Source organism: Sinohyriopsis cumingii, chromosome 19 (genome assembly GCF_028554795.1).
Source record: "Sinohyriopsis cumingii isolate HCF-2022 chromosome 19, ASM2855479v2, whole genome shotgun sequence".
NCBI lineage: Eukaryota > Metazoa > Mollusca > Bivalvia > Unionida > Unionidae > Sinohyriopsis > Sinohyriopsis cumingii.
In genome coordinates, this window is record NC_142979.1 from 17701358 (window position 1) to 17715738 (window position 14381).

The 14381-nt window shown below is 36.2% G+C and overlaps 1 protein-coding gene across 1 annotated transcript in view; it reads left to right on the forward strand.

Moving 5' to 3' along the window:
- The first annotated feature begins 744 nt into the window (after positions 1–744).
- LOC149775209 (atrial natriuretic peptide receptor 1-like) overlaps positions 745–14381 on the forward strand; it is a 194139-nt gene continuing 180502 nt past the window's right edge. The window contains exon 1 of the mRNA XM_089944372.1: positions 745–824. Within this exon, the coding sequence (XP_089800498.1) occupies positions 745–824 (80 nt within the window). The remainder of the gene's footprint in view (positions 825–14381) is intronic.

Here is a 14381-nt window from a genome sequence, read left to right on the forward strand (position 1 = left end):
AGTTGTCTGCTTTGGCGGCAATGTGTTATTTGTTTACAAGGAACTTTCTTTGCACATCAAAAGCCTTTGTTGATGCCACTAACTGAGCCTTCCAGAGTACCAACTGTCTACAATATTAATCCACCCGTCAAAAGTGAGTATATAATTATCGACTATAACAATAAATCATGGTCCGAAACGAAATTCCATCCCGTCTATACTTGTTGGAGTTCCTCGACATGCGTGCTCTCTAATCAAAGTACCCGATTAATTGGTGCCAGCTGTCAAGTCAGAGATAGAATATTTGTGCAACTCACATAAAATGTGCAAGACATTGACAAAAAATTGAAACTGCTGGAGCGATAGCGGCCTTGGGGTTTACACAGTACTGGTTCAAATTGTAATGGAACCAGTATGCACGGTAGATGGAAATCGACCGCTGATGTTCGAAGACTAGAGGCCGACCAGCAAGCAGCTAGGATAAATTGAGATTTATTTGTTGGAATAAGACACAATAGTACTTCCCACGGGGGATTACTGTCGCGATTGCTAATACAATGACAACGTAGCATTTACCCGAAATGCTTTTGGCGGTAACCTTTACTTCACAGTAAAACCCAGTAATGGCACAGAAAAGCAAACAACCGTTGAACATCTGAAGAGAGGGTATCGTAATGTGACTTCAGGTGTTTTTTTTGCCGAGCATGACGAAAACCGTGTTATTTCCGAATCGAGTGATATCAAGGTAACTAACGCTTTTTGGACATGACTGCTCACTTGCCAGGAAACCAGGGTAATATGATAGATGTACGTGTCTGCAGGACAGCTAAAACTCCACCCTCCAGGTCAGTTGAACATTGATACGAAGCAGCTGAAAAATAAATTATAAGATCGAAATATTATTCGTCCTTCAAGCTCGTAGATGACATCACTGAATGGTCACCTTTATGTGAGTACGTGAGTCGTTGATCATGACAATTGAATGCACAGAACAACGTAAAAGACACTGGGCATGAGATGCTGTTTAGGGTTGCTTCATCGATAGAAGACGTTCTGCGGTACTGCGATTCGAGATGCTTGCGCTGCCTCTACCATTCTCTACAGTTCGAAGTCTGAAGCTCAAATATGGACGTGACTGCTCCAGGTGAAACCAATCTGTGCGATATTTTGTCAAGCCCAGAGTCGATGTTTAACTGTTTCAGGATAATTTGAGGGAATTTTCGAAGAATCATTTCTTCTAACCACCCTGAGATCGATAGCCCTCCTTCAACTAACCGCAGATGATATTCTTTTATAGTCGCTCTTCCAACATCCTGGTGTCGTGCTTAGCCCGTCTCATCTATAATTTCATCAGGAGTATGGATGCTTGAAATGCCTGCCCATGTTAGAACCTCGGTGTTGTAACCATTTTCTGCCAACTCATTCTCATAAGTTTACTCAAGCTGCCCATGTAATAATGGTTCAGCTTCTTGGCAAGGCGCCTGTCCACCGTAGAGGATTTGAACTCATTCAGCAGGGTCGGCAACATATTGGCTTTGTGGACCTACCGTTTTGTTTGAAGAATGATGCCTTAGCGCTCACACGCTTTAGAAGTTTCAGAGTTCGTTTTTTCATCGATGTGGACTGCACATGACGGTGTGCTGCAGATATAGCTGATTTGTCCACTACCACTAGGGTTCCAGGCGCATATTATTACAGCATCATATATATACATAGGGACGCACGCTTGAGAAAACTGACGCACACATTGTGATCCGCCCATGGCGCAAAAATACCAATATATAAACATTCTTTTAACGGCAGGTCTATAGATCAATGATGAATTTCTACTCATTCATTAATCATATATAACATACGAAAATAACGATAAAAAGTATCAATAGTGTTACATATATTTAATTTAATTTATATCTGATTTAATTTGTGTTTGATTTGATTTGATTGTTTGTGGGTTTTGGAGTCTTTTTATTTTCTTTACATGTCAATGTAATGTAATTTTGTTTCCTAGGAAATTGATATTTTCCAGAAAATTCAGTCTGACCTGAGTTTTCCTTAGATACTTAATAATAGAAACACTTGTTTCTATTTTCGACATAGTTCCTGGCTTTGATTGAGGGTCAAGTAAACAACTTTGTTCTAGGAACAAAATGATTGGTTCTTATCAATTACATACAGGAGCTTTAAATATGATCACGCCATCTACTAATTCGCAATTAGGCATTTCCGAAATTGCGAAATACTTAGTATTAATAGCGATGTTGAGAGAGAAAGAAAGAGAGAGAGAGAGAGAGAGAGATCTCAGAGTCCGGACTTTTAAGAACTTGATGGCAAGATTTTTTCTTCTGTTGTGACCAGTACTGAAGATTCTTTTAGAGTTTTTGAGTTATATGTTAATTTTTCTTCAAATTATTTGGACTCTAGATGATTAATTGCATTGTATTCATACGGAATTCTTGAACAAGGACATTGCTTAAAACTTTTATTTGGATTTCCAAGACCGGAGGATTAAGTATTATGTTTCTACATGGAACTGTATACGTCAACACAGTACAGGCTTCAGTATACGTCATCGCCTTCCATATTGGATACGTCGTCGGGACTCGAACTGTCAATCATTAGAAAATTTCAATATTAGTCAAAACATTTATTCGTGGATTATTCTTGTATTATGTTTGGATTTGATTCTGGAAACCGTAAGTTTTCATATTGTTTCATTTTTACAGTATTTTCCCACGGAAATAAATTATTTGTTATATTTTTGAAAGCTTGTTGTTTTCACTCTTTCTTGTATTGCTGTTTATTCGAGCCTAAACATGTAACATCAGAACTGGGTTGCTAGTCCGGGATAATTTAGAAGTTTGGAAAGAATATTTTAGAAAACTTTGTTTTCTAAAATTTGAATTCCCCATATTTTTGAAATTGTTAGTGAAATCGACAAGCTCTTTCTAAAATATCATCAAAAGTGGAAATCTTTCTTTCAAATCCTACCCAGGAACAATTAGATCTTTTCAAAAATGATGAATTGATTCAACTGACGTAAAGGCTTCCTTAAGGAAAGAAGAAATAAGAAATATTTTGGTTCATTATTTGGTAGAAAAGAATGTTTTGGATAAAAGTACTTTGGGTTCGATCAGTAAGTCTGTTTCAGACTCTGACATAAAAATGAAGGAATTAAATTTAAAATACAAGATGGAATTGGAGATAACGAAGCAGGATCTTCAGAAAGAAGAAAGACAAAAGCAAATACAAATCAATTGCAATTGAAAAGAAAAAGAACAAATGCAATTGAAAAAAGAAAAGAATAAATGAAATGGGAAAACGAAAAAGAACAAATGCAGCTGGAGAAAGAAAAAGAACAAATAAAGTTACAATTGGAGAGAGAGAGATAGAAAACAGAGAAAGAAAAACAAATGCATTTACATGCAGAAGAAAAAGAAAAGAAAGACAAATACAATTACAAAAGGAACAAATGCAAAAGGAAGAAAGAGAAAAGGGAAACATACAATTACAAAAGAACAAATGCAAGTGCTATTAGACAAGGAAGAACGAGAGAAAGAGAGTGAATAGCAAGTTAGAATAATGGAGCTGGCAAGTGAAAAGCATATTCATACTTGAAATACAAATTTAAGGTTTGATCTTGCAAAGAATATTAAATTAGTACCTCCTTTCATAGAGAAAGAAGTAGACAAATATTTTCCTGATTTTGAAAACGTTGCTGAAAATTTGAAATGGCCAAGTGAACATTGGACTCCATTATTACAATGTGTACTCACTGGTAAAGTTATTGATATTTACCGTTCACTGTCAGTTCAACAAAATTTTGACTATGATACGGTCAAAGAATGCATTTAAGGGGCTATGATTTAGTACATGAAGTGTATCGGCAAAAATCCAGAAACTATAGAAAAGAAGCTGGACAAACTCATGTTGAATTTGTTAGAGAAAAAGGACAGTTATTTGATAGATGTTGCTTAGGCAAGAAAGTTGAACAAGATTATCAAAGTCTCAAACAACTTGTATTACTTGGAGAGTTAAAAAAACTGTGCCCATAGTGACATAAAGTCTTGTCTTAACAAGCGTCAGATTGAAACCTTGGAAAATGCTGTTCGAGCTGCTGATGAGAATTCTTTAACTCATCACGTTCCTTTTGTAAATAAGACTTCTATTTAACAGTCTTCTTGCAGAAAAGTATTTCAGCCTAATACAATCCCTTTCAAAACTCTAACTGGCACAACTTCTAAAAATCAAACATCGGAGAAGCTTGATTCAAGATCCTTGTCTCTTCCTAGGTGTACCTATTCCAAGAAGAAAGGACACATAATCTCTGATTGCAATACATTAAAAAATAGGCATCATAATCAAGACAGACCTTTTCCGAATGCTTTTATTTCTAAGAGATCAAGGTCACGGTCATGTATTGAAAGCAATACATGTGTTGGGTCTAATAAACCGCAGTCTGATTTTATTGTGTAAAATTATGAACCATTCATATCGAAGGGTTCTATATCACTCTTGGGTGATTCGATCAATCCTATCCCTATTAATATTTTAAGGGACACAGGAACTTCTCAGAGTCTTTTATTGTCAGGTACTTTACATTTTTCTGAGATGTCTTCTTCTAATGAGAGTGTTCGTATTCAGGGTGTAGTGTGCGGCTTTGTGAATGTTCCCCTCCATTGTGTAGATTTGTCATCAGACTTAGTCTCAGGACCCGTGACAGTCGGAGCAGTTTATGCTTTACCCGTTGAGGGCATTTTTTTCATTTAGTACTAGGCAATGACCTAGCTGGAGACAAAATTGTGGTCAATCCATTTGTAACTGACAAGCCTTGATTGGATCAGAAAGTCAATTGAGAAAGAATTCACTGATTTATTTTCAGCTTATGCAATTACCAGAGCTATGGTAAAGAAAGCTCTTGAGAATGATGTTGATAAGGAAAGTATTCCTTTAGCTGACATGTATTGGTCAGGCTTTTGATGAGGTAAATTTCACTCCTTGTTCGGATCAGTCAGAAGGTATTGATCACAGTGATCCTCTTTAAACGACTCATTCTCTTTATTCTAATCAGGGTGATAAACGACAATCACTTGTCGTAGAACAGGAAAAAATGTCCTGAGATCTCCTGTTTGTTTCAAAGGGCCATTAGTAAAACTGAAGCTAGTGAAGTTCCTGTCTGTTATTTCATTAAAAATGGAATTCTTATGACAAAATTGAGGCCTCCCGAGGTACCTGCTGATGACGAATGCTCAGTGAACTATCAAATTGTAGTTCCAAAACCTAACAGACAGGAATACTTAGTCTGGCCCATGAAACTCATTTGGCTTGCCATTTAGGGATCAATATAACGTGTCACAAGATCTTGACTCTCTTCTATTGGCCAAAAATCAAAAGTGATGTTAGTAAATACTGTAGATCTTGTCATACCTGCCAAATGGTAGGAAAACCAAATCAGACAATTCCCAAGGCTCATCTACAACATATTCCTGCCTTTGACGAACCATTTAGTAAAATTATGGCAGATTGTGTTGGTCCCTTACCTAAGACCAAGTCAGTTAACCACTATCTGTTTGAGGAATATTAAAATTTTGATAAATTGTTTTTAAAACTCAATTTGGCCTTTCCAAATCTATACAATCATGTCAAGGGTCAAATTTCAGGTATGGAACTTTCCAACATATTATGCTTGAATCTGGCATTTAGCAATTCAAGTCAAACGTGAAATTATGGTTTGACAAAACTTTGATGAAAAGAATTGTTGAATTTGGTAATAATGGAGTTATGTTTGTTTTGCTCATTCTTAAACATTTTCTTCAGATTAGATATTACGGCCCTTACAAAGAAAATGAATGAGATAATTATAATATTATTGCTCATGCGATCTAAATAAATTATAGGGGTACCAGTATATTGAAAGAGATAGCCATGTTAAATATACAGTTAATTTAGTTTTACCTGTTCCACTCAATGAAGATTTAAGTGAAGGAATATCATCGGATTCTACTGATATTAGGGTGACAAATCGTCGGAATTCAGAAATTATGATAGATCTAGACCAGAAACTTTCACATTTGCAAGAGCAAGAAAGAAATGAACTCAAACAGTTATTATTTGAATATGAGCAACTTATTTCCAGATGTTCTGACAAGAACGAACACAATTTTTCATGACGTTGAAATTCTAAATTCCAAACCTATGAAATAACCCCGGTACATGATTAATCCTCACAAACAGGAATACTTGAAAAAGGAAATTCAGTATTTGCTGGAGAATGATTTTATAGAGCCCAGTAAAAGTGAATGGAGTTCACCATGCATACTTGTTCCGAAACCAGATAAAACTTTCCGTATGTGTACTGATTATAGGAAGTTGAATAGTGTGACGAAAACAGATTCATTCCCATTACCAAGAATCGATGACTGTATTAATAAGATTGGGAATGTGAAGTTTGTCACTAAATTTGACCTTCTGAAAGGATTTTGTCAAATTCCACTAACGGAAAGATCAAAGGGAATTTCGGTATTCGTGACTCCAGATGGACTTTACCAATATAAAGTAATGCCGTTTGGGATGAAAGGGTCGCCATGTGCATTTCAACGTCCCGTGAATATGATTACCTCTGGTCTAGACAGTTCTGATGCTTACATCGATGATGTCATCATCTAGAACGACCCTTGGAAAAAACATTTGCAACGATTCGGAAATTGTTTGATAGACTCAGAAATGGATGTTTGACAATTGATTTATCTATAAGTGAGTTCTGCCGTGCTAGTGTAACATTTCTAGGACATATCGTGAGGCATGGAGAAGTTAAACCTATAGATGCTAAGGTCAAGGCTGTCTCTGAATTCCCTGCAAATACAAAGCAACTAATGCAATTTTTGGGTATGGCTGGATACTATCGAAAGTAGTTTTGTTTACTAGGGATTTTATATTTTTGCTAGAAAATTCTCTTTACCTGAGTTTTCCTTAGATTCTTAATAATAGAAACACTTGTTTCTGTTTTCGACATAGTTCCTGGTCTTGATTGAAGGTCAAGTAAACAACCTTTTAATTGGAGTAAAATGATTGGTTCTTATCAAGGACATTCAGGAGCTATGTGACCTTTACATGTAACCATGATCATATTGTAATACCTAACTCAGCACACCAACATATTAGGCACTATGAAAAACTACATTTCTTTTCCAGTAGTAATACTAATAATGATAATGTAAAAAATAAACATGAAACAAAGTCAGAAATACATGACGCAGTTCACTACGTTGTAATACCTTACTGGTATTGTGAATGGAGTTTTGCCTGCACATTGTCCAATTAATGTTTGAAGATTATTTGATGATTAAACATTGAGATGTGAGATGATGTTTGACCTACGAGACTTTGGCATATTTGATCATGTTGTTTTTATCTGTCACTGGAAACATCTACCACGTGTGAATTGCTTCTTCCGTTCCTGAACGCATGCCCACTCAATCATTGTTTAGATCGCCATCTGCACCTCTTATAAATGTGTATTCTGTGTTTTATACTAAATATGAATATAAAACCTTGTTCTGGTCCTCGTAATATCCTCGTAATGTCACGCTGTTGTCATGAGTATTAATAAATTCGTTTAAAGACATCAACAGTTCTACAAGCCCTGGGATATCAACATTAAGTGGAAAGAGGTTTCCATAATAGCAGTTATTGTGCCATATTCATTTTTATGTTGGACCATGTGTGTGTCGTGCTGGAATTTCACATGAATAGTTTAGGAAATAAATTATCTTACCTTCCATGATTTTGGATAATCGAAGCCAGAAATATGATGCTAGTCCATAAATTAATGACTTCAACCATCCGGTGGAGTTTTATTGCGGAGATCCAGGATAGTGATGGAATCAATGTGCCCAGCCAAAGAATCACATTTCTCTTGTCAAACCTTTGTTGAGCAACAAGTTAGAACTAATGTTACTGTTCATTATTGTAAGTTCTTGGGTATGTAGAACTTGGTATTTTACTTTAATGTGCGAAATAGTATGCATTTGATAGGGACTATTTCTAACCGTACTACGACTCATTGCATCAGCAGTAGGTTGTACTCTCATTCGATTCGCATCTAAATTCACTTGTCCGTTTCGTTCAGTTCTACTTAATCAAAGGTATGAATATATAAATAAGATTAAAAGTAAAAGCGCACACCACGGACATTGAGAGGACAACAACTTAATTATGTCTAAATTTTGTGTGCAGATGGATTTTTCCATGCAATTTGAACAGTAGACTCGGTTACCGCCATGACTTGCCCTGAGAAGGACAAACATTGACTGGCTAACTAAGGTCATGTAACGTGAATAGGAGTCAATAAATATAAGTGCAGACAGTGCACTGGCAGATAGCTGTCAGAGCGGCAAAGTCTGAACATCTAAGGAGAAAAGAATTTCGGCAAACCATGACTTATATATTTTTACACAACCGATATTAACTTTGGCACTTTAAAATTACAAAACTGAATCAAATTCTTATGAAAAGTTTGAAATAGATGTATTACATGATTGCCATTGAATTCAAATGCTTTATAGTTATTATATAATTCTTTATAAAGCCGCTGCTGTCTCCCACCACGCTGCTCAAATACACTAGGACCTAAATTATTATTTCATTGAGATCACGCTACCATGTCAGAATGTATCACAGTCAATCCGATATTTAGCTGTTAGTATACACAGGAATTTAATAATATAATTAATTTCACCATGCTATGGTGTATTATAACGTTGTCTTTTGGCATTTAGGCAATTAAGTCTCATCTATATTATCAAAAGCCAATAGTGTTGTGACGAACACTGTGTTTATGTGAAGTCACTATGCCATATTGACAGGCATGTTCTATATCACCTTTATTATTTACTAAAAAGCATTTTTAGTCTTGAACTCTGGTCTTTTCGATATATAACACACGGGGTGTTACAATATCATCTTCTATTTCGCAATTAGGCATTTCCGAAATTGCGAAATACTTAGTATTAATATTGATGTTTAGAGAGAGATCTCAGAGTCCGGACTTTTAAGCATTTGATGTCAAGATGTTTTCTTCTGTTTTGACCAGTACTTAAGATTTTTTCAGTTTTTGAGTTATATGTTAATTTTTCTACATATTTTTTGGAATCTAGAAGATTAATTCGTTTCTATGGAAATATTATTGAATTCATACAGAACTCTTGAACAAGGACATTGCTTGAAAATGTTATTTGGATTTCCAAGACCGGAGGATTAATTATTATGTTTCTACAAGGAGCTGTTGACGTCAAGACAGCACCGGCTTCAGCATACGTCACTGCCTTCCATCTTGGATTCTTTGTCGGGACTCGAACTTGGAATAATTAGAACATTTCAATATTAGGACTTAAAAAAATTTAATCGTGGATTATTCTTGTATCATTTTTGGATTTCATATTTTTCATTTTTACAGTATTTTTCAAGGGAAATAAATTATTTGTTATCTTTTAAACAGCTTGTTGTTTTCATTCTTCTTGTGTTACTGTTTATTCGAGGCTAAACACGTAAAAATAGTCCCTGTTTTCTAAATGAAATGAGATGGTACACAATTTCATCGGAATCCTTTCTTATTTTCCATTCCCCTCTTGTGCGTATGGTACAAAATAAGCAAAAATCTGTAGTGAGAGAGAAAAATATATTGCACTGGACGATAACATTAAAACTGAAATTTTACCAAGTAACTTACAGTAACGGTATGTTTACGCTTTCCTTGGGAACTATCTACAGTGTTCATAATATCAATGATACATAGTTGCAATAGCCAGTCGACACGAATCCTATATGTTAAATTCGTCGGTTACGAGGGACACATACTGTAGCGTATTTAATGCCTTGTTGTTGTTGTTGTTTTTGCAACATATTATAATGTTCTAAAAATCGATTATTAATTATTTAATATAAAAATGACAAAAGGTCGCCCCCTCTCTGGATTATCGTAGCTAGAAACGGGCGAAAATCCATGAAAATATGAGCGTTGGAGATTTTCGCGAGAGAAAGAGAGAGAATTTTAGAAATGTTAATTGCAGCAGAATAATGACTTAGATGAACTGTCAATATATTAAAATATTTTAATTACCTCTTGTTGGTTTGTCATTTTGCTTAGTTTCTATTCCACGCTAATTTCCATACTCCAGTACGTGAATGTCTGACAGTTCAGGTTGAGTATACAAGTAACTAACCATATTTGTAGTGCACTACTTTCTTTATAAAATCCATTTCATGTTTACATCAGTAGTGTGTCTTATATTGATTTAATAAATCTGAATGAAAATAGAAACTCAAAAAGAAAACAATGAGCTTCTCAATTTGCAATATGTGATTTTGAACAACAAGAAAAATCCTAGAACTACATTTTGTAGTGGACTCACTCGCGGGGATTTGAGAGGTTTATTCACTCGGTCAGTACACAGTTGCCCCGAGCATATCGTCACTCCAGTCAAATAGCAAATATGTGCATTTGTATGTGATATAAATAAAATATATGTATAGTATATACCAATGATATACCACTCGTTGTATACATTTTAAAAATGTATACATCTCGTTATATATATATATACAGTGGAGCCTCGTTAATATGGACACATTCGTTCCCAGCGAATATGTCCGGATTAACGAATTTTCCGGATAATTTAATCATGCACATTTTTTATTTTACGATATCATCACACCGTATATATGTACATGTATATGCTAGCTTTAAATGTAATGTACTGTATATTCCATAATGGTTGAAATAAATTAATGAATACATCTAAGTAGTAAGGTGGGATACCCTAGGGACAACGGGAATTAGCATTAAAAACACCCCTGGGACAATCTGGGGACAATGGAACTTTAACATGGAGAAAAATCGTGGGACAATCTGGGGACAAGGGGAATTAGCATTACATGGGAATAGAGTTTGGGACTGTCTAGGGACAGGGGAAAATTGAACATGGGGGAATAAAGTGTGGGTCTGTCTAGGGACAAGGGGAATTGAACATGGGATTTTTTTTTTTTAAATTTTTTAAATTTAAATTTAATTTTAAATTTAAAAAAGGGGTAGGCAATTGAAAAGTCATTCTCTTTTCGAGAAATATGGCTGGCCCTGAAAAGGGCCTTTGGTTTTTCTCCTTCTTCTGCTTCTAATATCTTCTTTTTCTCAACCAACTTCTTATTTTCTCTCCTACACTCTTTCTCTTCTTTTTTTCTCCTCTTCTTTCTTCTCTTCCTCCTCTTCTTTCTTCTTCTCTTCCTCCTCTTCTTTCTTCCTCTTCTCATTTTCTTCTTCTTTTTCAATTTTTTCGTTCCATTTGCGTATTTTTATCCTTTCCTCTTCATCCTCCTTCTCCTCCTTTATCTCTTTCATGACACCACTTATCATATCCTTTACCTTTCTTAAGTTATTAATTTCCATCTTTACACGATGGGGACTATAGGAATAGTGGTCTTCAACGAGTCTTATTAACATCTGCTCCATCATTCCTAAATTGTCCAAAACGTCTTGCAATCTTTGCATTTTGTCAATTTGGTTAGAAGCCATCTTCTTTGTAGAATGGTTTGAACGACGAATACTGTGGGTTCTTATAGTGAAAGCGCGTACGTGAAGGAAAACATCCCCTAAAATATAAAATTGATCTTACCTAGATCATGACCCAACAACGCGCGGACGTGAAGGAAAAGAGCACCTACTTTCTCATTTCATATAATAAAAACCAAAACTATACTCTCCACATACGCTAAGAAACAATAAATAAACCCATAATCTACTATTCACACAAACATACCTGAGCTCTTACAATCACAAACACATAAACACATACCCTCACACAATTAAAAAAAAGAGTTAGTGTTTATTTTAACACTACTCTACCTACACACATTGGCAAATGGATCGTTATTTCTTTTCTAGAGTATTGGGTAGCCCTGAAAAGGGCTGTTTTTTTTTTAACTTCATGGACACCTGGTTAATGGTGGCACCTTCCAGGCCTGGCGCCACATACACATCTTATCCCCCAGTTACTTTTTACCATTTGGGGGGAGAGAGCAGAGGCAGGATATGTGGCTTCAGAATCCCAATTTTCGGTTTCTGGGATTCTGAAATTTCTTCTTCTCTCCTTTTCCTCCTCCTCCTCTTCTTTGTATCTTCTCTCCTCCTCTTTGTATCTTCTTTCCTCTTCTTCTTTATATCTTCTCTCCTCCTCTTCTTTGTTTCTTCTTTCCTCCTCCTCTCTTATCCTTCCCTCCTCCACAATGGCTTCCGCGGCCAGTTCATTTAATATGCGCCTGGCATATTCCAGATGCACATGAAGTTCCGACAGTTTCTCCAGTCTCGTGTTCATTTTTGGTGTTCATCAATCAACAAGGGTAGCTGGACTGCCGAACGAGTTTCAATTTATAGTGAAAGCGCGGACGTGAAGGAAAACATCCCCTGAAAAACATAAAATTGATCTTACCTAGATCATGACCAAAAAACAACGCGCGGACCTAAAAGAAACACTCACTCACTTTTTATGCTACCCATTCCTATTCTAAAAATTTTTTATAAATCACTTCCATAGACTATCCACATACGCAAAGCAATCCAATCTAACCCCAAATATACACCTCAAACACCAAAAAAGACATCATTTTAATCTACTATCCTTACCAACGTACTTGAGCACTTACTAACACAAACACACAATCACATACCCTCACATTTTTTTAAGAAAGAGTTAGTGTTTATATTCACACTACTCTACCTATACACATTGGCAAATGGATCGTTATTTTTTTTCTAGAGTATTGGGTAGCCCTGAAAAGGGCTGTTGTTTTTGTTTGCTATGGCATTCTTTTTTAGTTTCTAAGAATGCGATGTCCTCTGAGGATTGACTTTCTGACGATAGGTCTGCTTCTTCGGAAAGAGAAGAAGAACTCTTTGGTGTCGATACGGCAATCGACAAAGCCTCTGTCACGTTCAGGTTGCTGCTGCTGTTGTTGTTGTTGTTGTTGCTGTTGTTGCTGCTGTTGCTGCTGTCTCTGAAGTCTGTACTTCTCTGTCCATTCTTCTTTTTCCCTGTTCATTTCTTCTCTGAAGAGTTCTTCTATCAGGTCTTCAGTGATTTTTAACATTCTCACATTCTCTATTTCTTCTGTCTTCGGTATCAGACTGTGTCTGACCCTATGCAAATTCACTTAGGCTTCGTTTAGCTTAGCTAGTTTGGAGCACATCTTCTTAGGAGGATGAGTCGACAATGGATGGTTAGACTGGAAACAACCCCGGTTCTTAAAGTCAAAGCGCGGACGTGAAGGAAAACATCCCCACACGGTTTTCGAGCCGCAACGTTCAGTGAGTGTCATGAGAGGGATAGTAAGAAATGAAAGAGCATCAATCCAACATTCTTATAGCTAAACAAACCACAAAGGCATTTTTTTCAAAACACAACATTTTTTATTCAAAAAATCACTTTACACTAAACAACAACAACTCTAACATTTTTTAACAATAATCCAACAATATAACATCAAACATTTTTTTTCAAATCACAAACATTTTTTCTCAATTGACAATCTACTTTAAACAGGGCTGACAACGTTGTAAATGAAATTGTGATTTCCACTGTTGGAAATCATTAGGCCATTGATGGACACTACGTTTCCTAGCTTGAGACAAAAGATAAGCATAATGGTCACAAAACCATCGATCTACTTTCACATCGTTTCTAGTAGAAGAACGAGGATCAAAATGAGTCACTAAATGTTCTAACGGATAGCCCAGGCTGCGATGATGCAGAAAATACACACAGTACTGTCCACACACCAAGGAATCTGTGCCTTGTAATTTCACATTATTGAATCGGGTGGTTTGAGCATTTCTTCTCATAAAGTCGATGATATCGTCTTCGAAAGGGGGCAATCCGTACGAATCGAAATATTCCACACATCCTTCTTGAGGAAAGTAGACGGCTACCCAGTGGGTTCCTGGGAGATGACTGTCGTCCGTGTTGATCACGTAAGCTTGATGGTCTTTAGGTTTGCGATGAGGGAGTTCATCTTTAGCACAGACGACAGGATTCCAAGTAGCCGTATACGAACTGTGGTTCAAAAGGTAATAAAGTTCCCAGGTATCCATGTTTTTTTCTTCTTCACAGGTAATAATAAGTCGTCAATTCGATCCTGACTTTTTGCTTGAAATTGTCTGACGAATAAACGGTTATTCGTTCTGTTTCCTCACTCTGATTCAGGAGAGCTTCGATACGATGGATCTCTTGAGTGGTTAATGGTGGACAAGAATGTTCACGCAAGTCTTTATACCACTGATGCAACACGTCTTTGTTCGAGATGAGACTCCAAGGTTCGTCCAGATACTCGTCCAATTTTTCTTCTTGACTCAACATCAG